This window comes from Canis lupus, chromosome 23 (assembly GCF_048164855.1).
Source record: "Canis lupus baileyi chromosome 23, mCanLup2.hap1, whole genome shotgun sequence".
Taxonomy (NCBI): domain Eukaryota; kingdom Metazoa; phylum Chordata; class Mammalia; order Carnivora; family Canidae; genus Canis; species Canis lupus.
Window position 1 is genome coordinate 27887678 of NC_132860.1, and position 16879 is coordinate 27904556.

Genomic DNA, 16879 nt, shown 5'->3' on the forward strand with positions numbered 1-16879 from the left:
TACTTCTACCTTTTGCATTTGTACAATGTGAGAAATTATTCTTGTCTTTTCCTGGCCTCTGGTCTAGCTCAGGTTACCTAACCGAAAAAAGCAATCAGGCTTGGCAATCCAACCCAGGAAGTCAAGATCTCATTTTTATTCTTTAAAGATTTCTTTCCCTTTTCCTTTTATTGCAGAAAGCACCCCACCATATCACCTTCACATATAGAAATATGATTCCTCCAAAAATCAAAGGAACTGGAGCCCAGAATTGCCCAATTAAATATAGTATTTGGGAGGTAATAAACATTTGAGAACTGATTCTCTATATCTGAGTTTTTCTAAGCTGAGAAAATGGTGCAGACAGTAGTGTTAATGTCTTACATTTATATAGCATGTGTTGCTTTTCATGTTTTCAAATCCACCATATTGGAGGTAGGTGGGAAGATATAAATAAACTAGCATACATATGGAAACATGTATGCTTTGCTCATAGTCTCATGGTAAGTGAATAACAGGACCAGGTCTAGAATTTGGGTTTCAGTGACTCCAAGTTAGACTTGATGCTTTTCAAGCAGGATCTCCCAGCAGTGATAACATGAACACTCTTCAGTTGGGGCTGTCCTCTGAGATCAACGTGCATTTGTAGGTCTCTTTAAAAGCCTGAAGGAAAGGTGGTATTACTTCATCCACAGTGACATGCCTTCGGAGCTCCTCACTCAGAGAGGTGACACCTGTCCCAACTAGCCCGCAGGGGACAATGTGCTCAAACCACCCAAGGTCTGTAGAACAGTTCAGAGCCAGGCCGTGGGACGTGATGTGCCTTCCACAGCGGACTCCTGCAAGACAAGCCAAAGGGTCTCAGAGTAGGTAACCTCCCTCCTCGGGCTTCACCATCCCCCTCAGTGTGATGAAGGAACCGGGCTCCATCACTGGCTTTCCCGCTTTGTTTTTGAGCACCCAAGGAAGGGGTCGTGCACAGATCGGGGGAGGGGGACATAGTAGGGGAGGGGTGTGTGACACCAGAGCTGCTGCATTATAGAGATTCCAGAAAATGTCTTTTAACAGAGATTCTGTTGCTTTAAAAAAAAAAAAAAAAGGTAAAAAAAAGTTTGAAAATTCCTAAGTTCCATTATTGTCTAGACATTGTGATTAATTAGGAATAACCTGGCAATTCACTTCTCGAAAAGATGAATGTTGGATGAGATGACCACTGAGAGCCCTCCTGAGGGCTGTGAATAGTTTAAGAGATCAGTGAGAAGGCTTAAGACCTCAAACCAGCGGGTAGCCCGCGCCAGACAGACTTCCTCCCGCTAAGCCCCGCCCCGGCCCCGGCCCCGCCCCCGGCCCCGGCCCCGCCCCCGGCCCCGGCACTAACCGATAGCGCAGACCTTGCGTTCCCCCAGCCAGACACCGGTGTAGGGCGGGGGCCGCGCGCGGGCGCCTTGCAAGCCCCGGGACTCGCACAGGCGCACTGCGCACGCCTCCAGCGCCGCTACGTGGGTGCGCAGGCGCAGGCCCAGGCGCCGCAGGTCTAGCACCGGGTGGCAGAGCAGCTGGCCCGGGCCGTGGAAGGTGGCCAGGCCGCCGCGTCCCGTGGCGCGTACCTCGGCGCCCAAGGCCCGCAGCCGCGCCATCTCCTCCGGCGTCAGGCCGCCACGCAGCCCGGACGTGTACACGGGCCCCGCGGGCTCGCAGAGCAGCAGTGCGCCCGCCTCAGCCCCGGACGGGGCCTCAGGGCCTGGCGCGGCCTGCAGCCGCCGCAACCAGCGCTCCTGTAGGGCCAGGAGCTCGGCGTAGGGCATCCGGCTTCGCCGCACCAGCCGTACCGCGGGTGGCCGCATGGCGTCAGCCGGGGCGTCGGCGAGGTTCCGCCCCTGCCCGGGCCTGGGGGCGGGGACTCGGAGGCGCGTCCTCAGCCGCCGCTCTGAGCGCTGGTCGCGGGCTGTGCAGAGCTGTGAGCCCTCCACCTAGTATCCGGTGTGTCTCTCCCATTCATTCCTTCATTCATTCCGACAGCCAGTAGGCTTGATACTGTGGTGCACAGTATATGGGGAAAAAGTCTTTCCTGGGAAGCTGACAGCCTTACAGCAGACAATACGCAAGTATTCGAGCATGAAATAAATAAGGTTATTTCACATACTAATAACTGCGAGGAAAAGAATGCAAAATAGGATAATGTGTGCCCTGGGTAGTTACCTGAAGAGGAAACTATGAAAAGGAGGTGAACGTGCAGAAAGTTTATGGTGGGAGGGACACTTGGGTGGCTCAGCAGTTTAGCGCCTGCCTTCGGCCCAGGGCGTGATCCTGGAGTCGCGGGATCGAGTCCCACGTCGGGCTCCCGGCATGGAGCCTGCTTCTCCCTCTGCCTGTGTCTCTGCCTCTGTCTGTCTGTCTGTCTCTCTCTGTGTGTCTGTCTCTAATGAATAAATAAATAAAATCTTAAAAAGTTTATGGTGGGGAGCTGTAAGAGCGTGATGGAAGCAGGATTCCCAGAGGGAGGAATCAAACTGAAACAAATCTCTGCAGAGGCCTCAGCCTATCTCAAAGGATGCTCTGAGCCTGAGATGACCTTTAAGAATTGTTCCAAATTAAAGAACTGGGGCCAGAAGTTTATATCCTATCATTGAGCGGTGATAGAGGCTCTATCTGTAACTTTCAGGAAGGCTGCATCCTTCTATAGGAGACAATTCCCAGAGAATTATGAGCCATAAGCAGCCTACTCCCAGAAGTTGGGGGAATGACTGGCTGGGTCCAGAAGCTGGATCTAGACCACAGTATCCATTATGTTGTATTGGATTGTCATTCAAATAAATCTGAATTCGTTCAGTAAACTTTCACTGAATACCAACAAGAAGAGGATACATAAGGCTGTCCCACCCCTGTATTCCTAATAGCATAAAGAACCCCATTATTATGTCCTCAGTCTGCCTTCTGAATCTATCTTCCAAGCTACAGGCAAGAATTGTTCAACTAAAAAGAAAGCAAGCAAAACAAAAATAAGAAAGCGGGAAAGTGTAGATAATAATGTAACAGCAAATTATTGTTACCCACTATCCAGCATTGTCAAATTTTAGTATTTTCACTTAGGTCTTTTTTTTATTTTTAGAAACTGATAACATTGCTTACTTAGGTATCTGAAAGAGATTTCCTAATATAAACATAAAAATCCTAAGCAGACATTAGTAAAATGAATACAGCAATGTATAAAAGGATTAACACATCATGATGAAGTAATGTTTATCCCAGGAATGCAAGGTTGGCTTAACATTATAAAATCGAATAATATAATTCAAAAAACCATATGACTATTTTCAGTAGATGCAAAAAAAACCAGTTGGCAAAAATCAACACCTACTCTGGCTAAAACTCCCAGCAAACTAGGGCAATCTAGGAAAAGAAGGGAAATTTCTCAGTCTGATGAAGGGTATTGCATCAGTCAGGGTTCAGACAAGAGAGAAACCAGTTTATGGTGGGAAGCTGTAAGAGAGAAAGGTGATATTTCAATTTTTTTTCTCTTTTTTATTTTTTTAAAGATTTTATTTATTTATTCATAGAGACACACACACAGAGAGAGAGAGAGGCAGAGACACAGGCAGAGGGAGAAGCAGGCTCCATGCAGAGAGGCCCGATGTGGGACTCCATCCAGGGTCTCCAGGATCACACCCTGGGCTGCAGGCAGCGCTAAACTGCTGCGCCACCGGGGCTGCCCTCAATTAATTTTTTTATTTTGAGAAAATTGTAGACTCATATGCAGTTATGAGGAATGATCTTGTATACATTTTACCCAGTTTTCCCCAATGATGATGTCTTGCCAGTGTCACAATTAGAATATTTTCATTACTACATTCAGGATACAGAACATTTCCATCACAAGTATTCCTCATGTTCTTCTTTTATATCTACACTACTATTTAACTCCTGGCAAACACGAATCTGTGTTCTATAAATGGAACGACACAACGTGTAAACTTTTGGAATTTTTTTTTCCTCAACATAATTTTCTGGAGACTCATCCAGGTTGTTGCCTGTAACAACAGTTCATTTCTTTTTGTTGATGAATAGTATTCCATGGTAAGGATGTAACACATTTTGTTTATCCATTCTCCCACTGAAGAATAAGTTATTTCCAGTTTTCAGATATTTTGAATCAAACTGCTACAAATATTTGTACACTGGCTTTTTCTACATGAGCATAAGTTTTCATTTATCAGGAATAAATGCCAAAGAGTATACAATTGTTGGTTCATACGGTGCTTGCATGTTTAGTTTTTTTTTTTTTTAAAGACTGCTAAACTGCTCTCCAGAGTAGTTGTGCCATTTTACATTCCCACCAGCAATATATCTATGAATGATCTAATGTCTCTGCATCCTTGCCAACATTTGGCATTGTCACTATTTTTTATTTTAGACATTCTAATAGTAGTATTTTGTTGTGACTTTAATTTGTATTTCCCTAATGGCTAATGATGTTGAATATTTTTCATGTGCTTATTTTCAATCTAAATATCCTCTTCAATAAAACATCTGTTCATGTATTTTTCCTGTTTTCTAATTGTGTTTTTTTTTAATGTTCAGTCTTTAGAATTCTTTAAGTATTTTAAGTAATTGTCCTTTGTCAGACACATTGTTATACACAGTTTCTTCCACTCTATTGCTTGTATTTTCATCCTCTTAACAAGGTTTCTTGAAGAGCAAATGTTTGTAATTGTGATAAAGTCCAGTTTATCTACTATTCCTTTCATGGATCATGCCTTTATCCTAAGAAGTCTTTGGCTAGTCCTAGATTCCGAGGAGTTTCTCCCACATTTTTCTCTATGTTTTGAAACTTTGGTCATGATTTTTTGGTTTTGCTTTTCTCCAGCACCATTTGTTCAAAAGTTTATGTTTCCTCCATTTAATTGCCTTTATACCTTTGTCAAAAAACAGTTGGGCATAAATCCCTATCAAATTTTTCACAGAACTAGAAGAGATAATCCTTAACTTTGTATGAAACCACAAAAGATCCCAAATAGCCAAAGCAATCTTGAAAAAGAAGAACAAAACTGGAGGTATTACAATATCAGATTTCAAGATATACTATGAAGCTGTAGTAATCAAACCAGTATGGTCCTGGCACAAAAATATGTTAGATGAATAGAATAGAAAACCTAGAAATAAATCCATGGTTATATGGACAATTAATCTATAACAAAGGAGGCAAGAACATGTGATGAGAAAGTCTCTTCAACAAATGATGTTGGGAAAACTGCACAACTACATGCAAAAGAATGATACTGCACCACTTTCTTACACCATACACAAAAATAAACTCAAAGTATATTAAAGACCTAAATGTGAAACTTGAAACCATAAAATTCCTAGAAGAAAACATAGGCAGTAATCCCTTTGACATTGGCTGTAAAAACATTTTTGTAGCTATGTCTCCTGAGGCAAGGGAAACAAAAGCAAAAATAAACTATTGAGACTATACCCAAATAAAAAGATTTTGCACAGTCAAAAAACCACCAACAAAACAAAACAAAAAAAACCTCTGAATGGGAGAAGATAATTGCAAATTATATATCCAATAAGGGGTAAATACCCAAAATATATGAAGAACTTACACAACACAAGAAAAACACACATAATCCAATTAAACATGAGCAGAAGACATGAACAGACATTTTTCTAAAGAAGACATGCAGATTGCCGACAAACGCATGAAAACATGCTCAACATCACTAATCATGAGGGAAATGCACATCAAAATCACAATGGGGTATCACCTAACATCTGTCAGAATGACTAATAACAAAAAACACAAGAAACAACAAGTGTTGGTAAGGATGTGGAGAAAAAGGAACCCTCTTGCACTGTTGGTGGGAATTCAAACTGGTGCAACCACTGTAGAAAATAGTTATGGAGGTTCCTCAAAAACTAAAAAAAAAAAAAAAAAAAAAAAAAAAAAAAAAAAAAAATTTACCCTAAGATCCAGTAATTCCACTACTGGGTATTTACCCAAAGAAAATGAAAACACTACTTCAAAAAGATATATGCAAAAAAAAAAAAAAAAAAAAAAAAAAGAAAGAAAGAAAGAAAAAAAAAAGATACATGTGGGGTGCTGGGTAGCTCAGTCAGTTAACTGTCTGCCTTCAGCTCTAGTCCCTGCTCAGCAGGCAGTCTATTTTTCCCTCTCCCTCTGCCCCTCTGCCCACTTGTGCTCTCTCTCTCTCTCAAATAAATAAATAAATAAAATCTTTAAAAAGATATATGTATTATCTACAATAGTCAAGACATGGAAGCAACCCACATGTCCACTGATAGATGAATGGGCAAAGAAGATGCATGTATATACAATGGAATGTTACTCAACCATAAAAATAAGAATGAAATCTTGTCATATGCAAACATATGCATGGATCTAGGGGATATAATGCCAAGTGAAATAAGTCAGAGAAAGGCAAATGCCATATGATGTCACTCGTATGTGGAATTTAAGAAACAATATAAATAAACAAAGGGAACGAGATGTACCAAAAAAGCAGACTCTTAATTATAGAGAACAAACTGATGGTTACCATAGGGCAAGTGGGAGGGGGATATGTGAAACAGGTCATGGGGATGAGCACCGAGTAACATGTAGAATTGTTGAATCACTATATTGTACGTCTGAAACTAATGTAACACTGTATTTAACTATACTGGAATTAAAAGGTAAATTAAACTTTAAAAATTATTTTAATGATCATATTTTGTTTACATCAGCCATTATAATAAAGGCTGTTTTATGCTTAAAAAAAAAAAAAGGCCCACAAAAAGCAGTTGGTCATATTTGTATGGGCTGATTTTAGGGTTCCTTTCCATTGATCTATGTGTCTTTCTCCACCAATACCATATATTCTTGATTGTTATAATTCTATCATAAGTCTCAAAATGAATTATCCCCATTCCTCCCACTTTATTCTTTTTTTTTAATTGGTTTATTTTTATTTTATTTTTTGGAAGATTTTATTTATTTATTCATGAGAGACACAGAGAGAGAGAGGCAGAGACACAGGCAGAGGGAGAAGCAGGCTCCATGCAGGGACCCCAATGCGGGACTTGATCCAGGAACTCCACGATCATGCCCTGAGCCGAAGGCAGATAGACGCTCAATCTCTGAGCCACCCAGGTGTCCCTATTCCTCTTTTTTCCAAATAGTTTTAGTTATTCTAAATCGTTTTAGGTTTTTGCCTTTCCATATAAACTTTAAAATAATTTTGTCTAGGGGGTGCCTGACTGGCTTAGCTGGTAGAGCTTGTGACTCTTAATTTCAGGGTCGTGAGTTCAAATTGGGTGTGGAGCCTATTTAAAATTTTTTAAAAAAATAATAACATTTAAAAAAAAGATAACCTTGTTTATATCTAGAAAAATCTTGATGGAATTTTGATAGGAATTGCATTGAACGTGTATATCAATTTAGGAAGAATTGACATATTTGCTGTATTGGATCTTCCAGTCCATGAACATGGTTATGTCTCACCATTTATTTATATCTTTGACTCTTTTCATCAGCATTTTGTAGTTTTCAGCATACAAATCTATATATGTTTTGTTAGATTTATACCTAAATGTTTCTCTTTTTTGAGTGATTCTAAATGGTACTCTTTTTAATTTGTGTCCATGTGTTCATTGCAAATATATAGAAATTCAGGATGCAAAAATCAGTTGCGTGTAATGGAGTATTTGAATTCTGCTTAAGGGAAAGCATTCTGTAGCCTGACTACTCAGATTTGAATCCCATCCATAGCATTTACTAGCAGCTTAATAGTAAGTCAAGTACTCACTTTATGCCTCAGTTTCTTTATCTGTGAAAAATAATAGTACCTATGTTATGAGTTGTTAAGATATTAAATGCATTGATGATTTTAAAGCTTTTAGAGTGCCCAGCACATGGTGTTAGCTTTACTCTGTATTCTCAGATCACAGGTCAAGTAAGGGGTGGGAGGGTGATCAATTCAACCTACAATAACCCAGGCAGACTATGTATTAGCAGGGGTACAGATAAGTTGTTAAAGGAGGGGCCAAGGCGGCATTGTGGAGGAGGCAGTCTTTGAGGTGAGGCTTGTAGGTTGAGTTTAGGTTTGATTTAGCATGCTATGAGATGCTAAGGTCTGGCATTTCTTATCAAACTAAATATACACCCTAACTGTGACCTAATTTTTTTCTTTAGGGATTTACCCATGACAAATTAAGACATTTATATCACAAAAAGATTTGTATAACATTGTTTACTACAACTTTATTCATCATACTCCCAAACTGGAAATAGCCCAAGTGTTTATCAATAAGAGAATGGATATGGTATATTTATATAATGAAATGCTGCTCAGCAATTAAGATGGACAAACTGTCTTCCATGAGTAGCATAATTTGTGGCTCACAGAGTCTCAAGTCCTGACTATGAAGAAGGTGAAGATGGGCTCACTTTATTGCACAACCCAAACTAGTAGGTATTCACTTCTACTCACTCCCCATGTCCAGAAATTAGTCACATGACCACATTTAGCTTTTGCCGGGTGATCTTATGCCTAGTTAAAATTCAGGCAATCTATTAATAAAGGAAGAATGAGATACATGGCAGTCACTGTCACAATTAAATTGAAAAGCTAACAAAGATGATATAAATTTGCATTTTTAGACATTTTAAATATTTATTGCTTTTGGTTTCATAGTTTTTGTATTTTGGATTTTATAAAAAATATGTGAGAGGGTTGGCCTAAACATTTTGAGGGGGCCTTGAGAAGCTTGTCAACTTCAGGTGCTAGGCTTGTGGTGCCTAATGAATACAAGATATCTGAGGGTGATGAAGCTGCTGAGAGAGGGAAGGTGTGTCCTAGCCCCCATCCTACACGAGAAGGTAGCCTTTCAAATGGCTTTGGGGCTAGACTCAGTATGCAAGCTGTGGGGCTAAGGGGATATAGACACTTAGACAAAGATACCAACTGATCCTTATGTAGTTGGGGAAATAGTCCATAGGGGTGGGAGAGGAGGAAGTGGGAAGGTAGGGGAAAAGTAATAACAACCAGAATGAAGCTTAGGACCAAGAAATTGGAAAGGGAAACAAAATAACATGGACAGGCACATACAATGGTAGGTTTCAGAGCAGATTATAAGAGTCATTGTGAGTCATCAATGACAATGCTGTTGTTTAAAATAAACATAATATTTAGATAGCTCTAGGCTCTGAGAGAGAAATAGAGGTTGGGTTTCATTAGCCCTGTACCAGGGGAATCTACAGTCCACTACAGTCCATAAATAAATATATATGGACTGTGACTCATGACTCGGTTCTTGGAGAAGATGAGCTCAGTGCTTTAGTCTGAGAAAGGTCCTGATGGGAATTGGAAGGAGCCCTGGGCTGGGAGGCTGGGATCTGGGTTCATGTTCTGTTTCTATCACTATTTGAGTATATCCACTCCTTTGGGAAAGGTCAGGCATACTTTGATCCCTAGATTCCCACCAACCCTAGTGCCTAGCACATAGTAAGTTCTTAGTGATTATTTGCAGAATGAATGAATTATTTGTTAAATAAATAACTAGCTGTGTATCCTTGAACTAGGACCTTTTACCAGCTCCCCCCCTTTTTTTTAGATTTTATTTATTTATTTGAGAGAGAGAGAAAGAGGGATTGAGAGAGAGCAAGAAAAAGAGTGCGGATAAGTGGGGGGAGGAACAGAGGGAGAGGGACAAGCAGGCTTTCCACTGAGCAGGGAGCTTGATGAGAGTTTAGGGGCTTGATTCCAGGACTCTGAGATCATGACCTGAGCCAAAGGCAGACACTGAGCCACCTAGGCACTCCCAGGGGTCTTGACCATAAAAGGAAATAGTGGATCAAGGTGGCCTTCAGGTCCCTAGTGACCCTAAATTTTCAGAACATGAGGATGGATGTGTTTGGCTACCATCTCCCTAAAAAGTGTACATCATAGCATGCTAAATCAAGCCTAAACTCAACCTACAAGCCTCACCTCAAAGACTGCCTCCTCCACAATGCCGCCTTGGCCCCTCCTTTAACAACTTATCTGTACCTCTGCTAATATATAGTCTGCCTGGGTTATTGTAGGTTGAGTTGGTCACCCTCCCACCCCCCACTTGACCTGTGACCTGAGAATACAGAGTAAAGCTAACACCATGTGCTGGGCATTCTAAAAGCTTTAAAATCATCAATGCATTTAATATCTTAACTCATAGGTACTATTATTTTTCACAGATAAAGAAACTGAGGCATAAAGTGAGTACCTTGGCTTACTATTAAGCTGCTAGTAAATGCTATGGATGGGATTCAAATCTGAGTAGTCAGGCTACAGAGTCCTTTCTCTTAAGCAGAATTCAAATACCCTATAACACGCATCTTATAGTATGGCATGTGGTAAGTGCTCAGCAAAAATCTTGAATAAATAAATAAGCAAAAGTGGAGATCCCTGGGGGGCTCAGCAGTTTGGCGCCTGCCTTCGGCCCAGGGCATGATCCTGGAGTCCTGGGATGAGTCCCACATCGGGCACCCTGCATGGAGCCTGCTTCACCAGGGAACACTTCTTAGTCTATGGGATGAAATTCACTTTGGGGTTTTTAAAATCTGCTCTAGGTCCCTTTTGGACCAGGGTCCTGCCTGATGCCAGTCCATGTAACTGGAGACAGAATAGCTTGTCTTCTCAGCTGCCAGCCGCAATCTTGCCCCAAGGATCCACAGCACTGTCTGTGGTCTGAATCCTGGTGTTCTTGTTGGCTCCTGTGCCCCTACATTGAGGCATACCCCTCTGGACCCTGATTCTGACTATTGATCCTGAACCTTTAGCTCCACGGTCACAGCCAACCATGGCCCCCTTGCCAGATTCCATCAACTCCCTCCCTTTCTTGATCAGCAATGCCCAGGGGCCCAGCATGCCTGTAAGCATGTGATGTCATAGACCTGAAACATCTCAGTGCCCTGATCTCTATTATTGTTGACCCTCTTCTCAGCTTCTTAAGGAGTCACAGATAAAATGAAGCAAGGACTCGAGCCAAAGAAGGCATGTGAGGGCTCTGCTATACTTGTGAAGACTCTGCTTGTCAACACTGTACTGACCTCAGAAATCATTCAGATCCCTGCCCTCGCTGAGGTTCAGGAAAGGCAAGACTTACAAAGAACATTCAGGGAAAGAAACAGGACTGGAACTCAGGTCCTGACTACCAGCCCAGTGTTCTTTCTGTTACACTAAGGATTCTGAAATCCATTTTTAGTAATGGAGACTTCCCACTGAAATTTTACATAGATCTCCATTATATAAAGCAGAATGCCTCTACTTCTTAGCCTCTCTCTCCCTGTTTCACACTTTAAGTAACTTCTTTTTTTATCATTTACTCTCAACAGTAGAGGTTAGTCAGTGAGATCCTAAACCCATGCATAAATGGCAACCACCTCCCTCCCGCCTGTTTCCATCTATCATACCTTCCACATTACATCCAGACACCTTTAAAAAACCCAGACTTGTCAGTGCCACCTTTTAGTTTAAAAACATCCATGAAAAAAAAAATCCATGCATCTATTTGGCCAACAGTAATTATTAAATGCTTTCATTGTGACAAGCAGCAGTGCAATGAACAAAACAGATAGCTCCTGCCTGCTTTGGGTGGGTGGGTGAGATAAAAAAAAATCTGTGGAAAAAAAATCTGTGGGCAATCACACAAATCCCTAAACAGGGTGTGCTGATTGAGAATAAATCAGGAGGATGGCTTGAGGCCAGAGAGATGCACAGGGGACAGTCCTGGAGAACCCTAAAGGTCCCTAAAATTATTGGTCTTTATCTTAAGAGCAAAGGGAATACAGTTGAATGGTTTGCAGCAAGATAGCAATTCTGATGCTATTTATGTTTTAATATCATGCTGGTTGCTATGGCGAGCGCAGGTAGGAGGAAGGCAGGAGAAGAAGCAGAGAGGCCAGTTAACAAGATTGTTGTAGTCCAAGTCAAAGATGATGGCAGCCTGGGCTGGAGCAGGGCAGCAGAGGTACAGCAAGAAGAGAGATTTGAGATATATTCTGGAGGCAGAAGCCACAGGGCCAGCTGATGGATTGGATATGTGGGGAGTGAGGAAAAAGGAGGAATCAAGGATGCAATGCTACTCATGGACCAGTGCAAGAGAGGTCTCTTCCCTGGGCCCCATGCTTTAGAGGCATATATTACCTCCCTCCCTGGCATGCACACCTCCTCACCACCCCCCACCCCCCCACCCCAGAGTTTAGTAAAGAAAGCTTGGTTTACTTGACACTTAGGAGCTGGTGCTCAGTGCTGACACTGCATGTCCTATACACCAAACATTCCTTTTTGGGCTTAACCTCGTTCAGGCCCCAGGGAAATACTTCACTATTCCTTTTTTTTTTTTTTTTTTTAAGATTTTATTTATTTATTCACAAGAGACACACAGAGAGAGACACAGGCAGAGAGAGAAGCAGGCTCCATGCAGGGAGCCCAACATGGGACTCAATCCCGGATCCCCAGGATCGGGCCCTGGGCTGAAGGCAACGCTAAACCGCTGAGCCACCAGGGCTGCCCCACTTCACCATTCTTGCCTTACAACCTCAATACAAAAAAATTGTGTGTTTTACATACAATAAAACACGCACATCCAAGTACATAGATGAATTTATCCATCTGTGTAACCACCATTCCACTCAATCATGCATAGAGAGACCACTTTCATTACATCGCTATGTCTGAATTTCTGTGGCTTGTGCTGCTGCCCACATCAGGCTGGATGCTGCTGCTCTGGAGTATGGGGAGCATGTGAGTGGCGGAGCTTTTGGGTAGAGGAAGAGATAAACACATGAACAGGTCCTGTGGAATCTTTTCTCTCAAATAGCATGAGTGCATAATGAGACATCATTTCCCAGTGGAACAGAATCTATTTGCTCTTTATGTTCCAATTTGTGGTCTAGGAGGAACTCAAGAATTGCTTGGTATTTGTAACAGTTGCCCATGGCAGCTAATAAATATTTTGATTATGAAAAATTCATACTACTCTTACATTTGTTTAGATGTAAACATATGGTCTGGTTATAGCGTGTGTGAATATGATACTGATTCTTTATGGACTTAGATACTGCTTTAAGGAATGATGAAAATCACAGTATAACTGATGATAATTTATATAATGAAATGAAAAGATTTTGGATTATTTTTTGTTATAATTTGTTACATATGTTAATTTTTATAAATTTCGTTATTTTCTCCCCCACTAACCTCTCTGGTAACCATCTGTTTGTTCTGTATGGTTCAGAGTCTGTTTCTTGGTTTGTCTCCTTTTTTTTTTTTTTTTTGCTTTGCTCATTTGTTTTCTTAAATTCCACACATGAGTGAAATCATATGCTATTTGTCTTTCTCTGACTGCCTTATTTAACTTAGCATTTGGCTCTCTATCTCTATCCATGTTGCAATGACAACAACATTTTATGGCTGAATAATGTATACGTTATTATTTTGTGTATATAGATCACATCTTTGTATGTGTGTGTGTGTATAACTCACATCTTTTTTATCCATTCATCTATGTGTAATGTAATTCAAAGTCCAGAATTGTGATTCCTCCAGCTTTTTTTCTTTTTCATGATTGCTTGGCTATTCAAGATTGTTTGTAGTTCCATACAAATTATAGGATTGTTTGTTCTAGTCTGGTTAAAAATGCTGTTGGGGCCATAGGAAAGTTACTTAACCTCTCTGAACCTCAGATTTCTAAGATGTCAAGAATGGGGATAGCAGTACCTACCTCATAAGGCAGATGTGAGGACTAAATTATTTCATTTAATTTAGTAATTTAATTTAGGAGCTGGGCAGAGGGAAATGAGTATTATGGGTACAGAGGTTCAGTTTGGGATGATAAAAAAGTTTTGGAGATAGATAATAGTGGTGGTTTTATAACAACATATTTTTATAGGGATTCCATTAAATCTGTACATTGCTTTGAGTAGTATAGACATTTTCAAACCCATGAGCATGAAATGTCTTTCCATTTCTTTGTGTCATCTTGAATTTCTTTCATTGGTGTTTAATACTTTTCAGAGTACAGTTGTTTTACCTCTTAGGTTAAGCTTATTCCTAGGTATTTTATTAGTTTTGGTGCAATTATAAATGGGATTATTTTTTTTATTTTTTCTTTCTGCAGCTTCATTATTAGCATATAGAAATGCAACAGATTCCTGTACATTGATTTTATATCCTGCAACTTTACTGAATTCATTTATCAGTTCTAGTAGTTTTTTCTGGAGTCTTTAGGGTTTTCTATATATAATATCATGTCATCTGCAAATAGTGCAAGTTTTATTTCTTCCTCATGCCTTTTATTTCTTTTTGTTGTCCAATTGGTGTAGCTAGGACTGTTGAATAAAAGTAGTAAGAGCAGACATCCTAATCTTGTTCCTGACATTAGGGAAAAAGCTCTCAGTTTAGTAACTTATTACATACGCTAAGTTTTAGAAATTTGCTTTGATATATAAATATAATTATTATGAAATACATAATTTATTATGTGTTCCCACAACAATATTTGACCATAACATATAAAAATCATGATACATTTTTTCATCTAAAATATTGCTTTAATGGGGATCCCTGGGTGGCTCAGCAGTTTAGCACCTGCCTTAGGCCCGGGATATGATCCTGAAGTCCGGGATCGAGTCCCTCATCAGGCTCCCTTCATGGAGCCTGCTTCTCCCTCTGCCTGTGTCTCTGCCTTTCTCTTTCTCCCTCTCTCTCTCATGAATAAATAAATAAAATATTAAAAAAATAAAATATTGCTTTAAGAAGCTTTTTGACAATTCCAATTACTACTGGAAAGTTTTTCCAAATTGAAATTAGTAAGTAAAAAAAAAGTCTCAAATATACAGTAATTCAACAAAGCTTATTTAATTTTGGGCTTTATTATCAATCAAAATTATTGAAAAGTCTTGATTATTACAATGTAATTAGTGATTTTGCAACAATAAAGGTAAGAACAAGTTTTATGAAATATATATATTTCTTTTTTATTTTTATTTTTTAAGATTATTTATTTATTTATTCATGAGAGACACAGAGAGAGAGAGGCAGAGACACAGGCAGAGGGAGAAGCGGGCTCCATTCAGGGAGCCCAATGTGAGAATTGATCCTGGGACTTGATCCCAGGGCTCCAGGGTCATGCCCCGCGCCGAAGGCAGGGGCTTAACCACTGAGCCATCCAGGGATCCCCTATATTTCTTTTTTTACATGTATACTACTATCTATCAAAAGAACACCATTAAATTCAGTCATCTTTGATATTTTGCCAGCTTTCAATCATAACATATCTACAACAAAAGAAGCCAGATACAAAAGAGTACACTGTCCAGTTCCATTTACATGAAGTCCTGTAATAGGGAAACTAAACAATGGTGAAGAAATTAGATGGATGATTTTGCCTGCAGGAGAGAAGGGGGAAATTGGCTGCAAATAGGCATAAGGAAACTTTCCCCTGGGACCTTCAGATCCTCCCACTCTTCAGCATCTAAAGTGCTAATACTATCTATTAACTATGGGCCTTTGAGTTGCTCATCCCAACCCCTGGGGTGCCTGCTGGTGCCTCTGTCCTAAATATTTTTAATATCTCTGCTGGTGGGGTTGGGCAAGGAAGCATGTAAGTCAGGATTCTTTCTGGGAAATATATAGTTAGAGATGACTATAAGACATCCAAGTAGAAGAAAAAAAAAGACATCCAAGTAAAAATGCCAACACAATACATATATAAATGGTTAGAAATTGACAGGTGAAGTCTGGTCTGGACATGGAGATGTTGTCTGTGTGCTGCCAGCACAAATCCAGACTCCATTAGGCTTATCATCCAGGCCCACCTATCTTAATAGCTCCATCTCCTGCTACCTCCCTGCCAGGACCCCTGCCCTCTTCCTGCTTCCTGATCATTCTGTGTTCTAGATGTGTGAGGCTGTCTGCCTGGAATGCCCTACCATATCTTCTCCACTGACTGCCTTCCTCCTCATCCTCGGAAGGACTAGGCTCTCCACTTCTTCCAGGTTAGGGTGGAGTGTGGTGGCTCTCCGGGCCCAGCAGAAGCCCTGATAAGGAGCAATTTTCCAGTAAACATTGAAGGAATGGATGATAATGCACAGTCCTGATGGTATTTGCCACAGCCCCACCCTCATTCCATAGCCTCTATACATGTTGAGCCAAACATTTTGGCAAGCTATACTTGTTTTTCTTGAAAGAATAGGCTCTTTAATAGCAAAGACCATTCCTTTCACATCACTTCTCACTCTCTCACAGCCTGAGAAAGACACACAAATGAAAAGAATGGAAGAGCTTAGTCATTTGGAATTTAATCTCAGCCTGGATTCTTAAGAGCTGAATTGCTTAACCTCTTTGAGCCTCAGATTTCTCAGGTGTCAAGGATGGGGATAGCAGTATCTACCTCATAAGGCAGATGGGAGGACTAAATGAAATAATGTATATGAAAGTGTTCAGTGTTTACCAGGAGCTGGGAAGAGAGGAATGGGGAGTTATAGGTACAGAGGTTCAATTTGGGTTCGTAAAAAAAGTTTTGAAGATAGATAATAGTGATTGTTGTACCATAATGTAAATTAGTTAATGCCACTGAGCTATATACTTAAAATATGGCTAAAATGGTAAGTTTAATGTTATGTGTATTTTACCACTAAATAAATTCATTCGTTCACTCATTCATTCACTCATTCATTTGATCATTCCAGAATGAGAGAAGCCCGACCCTTATTCCCCACACTAAAAAAGCATGTTCTCAGGCACCCAGTGGGTGATCTCTGTGTCTGAGTTTCCTCCTTCCTTCCTTCCTTCTGGATTTTTCTTCACCTGGGTTCCAGGGACTAGGCCAAGAGGCAGGATGAAGAAGAGCAGGATGGGTG

The 16879-nt window shown here is 40.5% G+C and overlaps 1 protein-coding gene across 1 annotated transcript; it reads right to left on the bottom strand.

The window, feature by feature from the left end:
• Positions 1–112: 112 nt before the first annotated feature.
• On the bottom strand, positions 113–1831 carry LIPT2 (lipoyl(octanoyl) transferase 2). The gene is made up of 2 exons (XM_072794611.1): positions 1358–1831; positions 113–818 (listed from the first exon to the last, which is right to left on the bottom strand). Exons 1-2 carry the CDS (start codon positions 1821–1823, stop codon positions 589–591), a joined length of 696 nt encoding a protein of 231 aa, XP_072650712.1. The 5' UTR covers positions 1824–1831; the 3' UTR covers positions 113–588.
• Positions 1832–16879: the final 15048 nt, after the last annotated feature.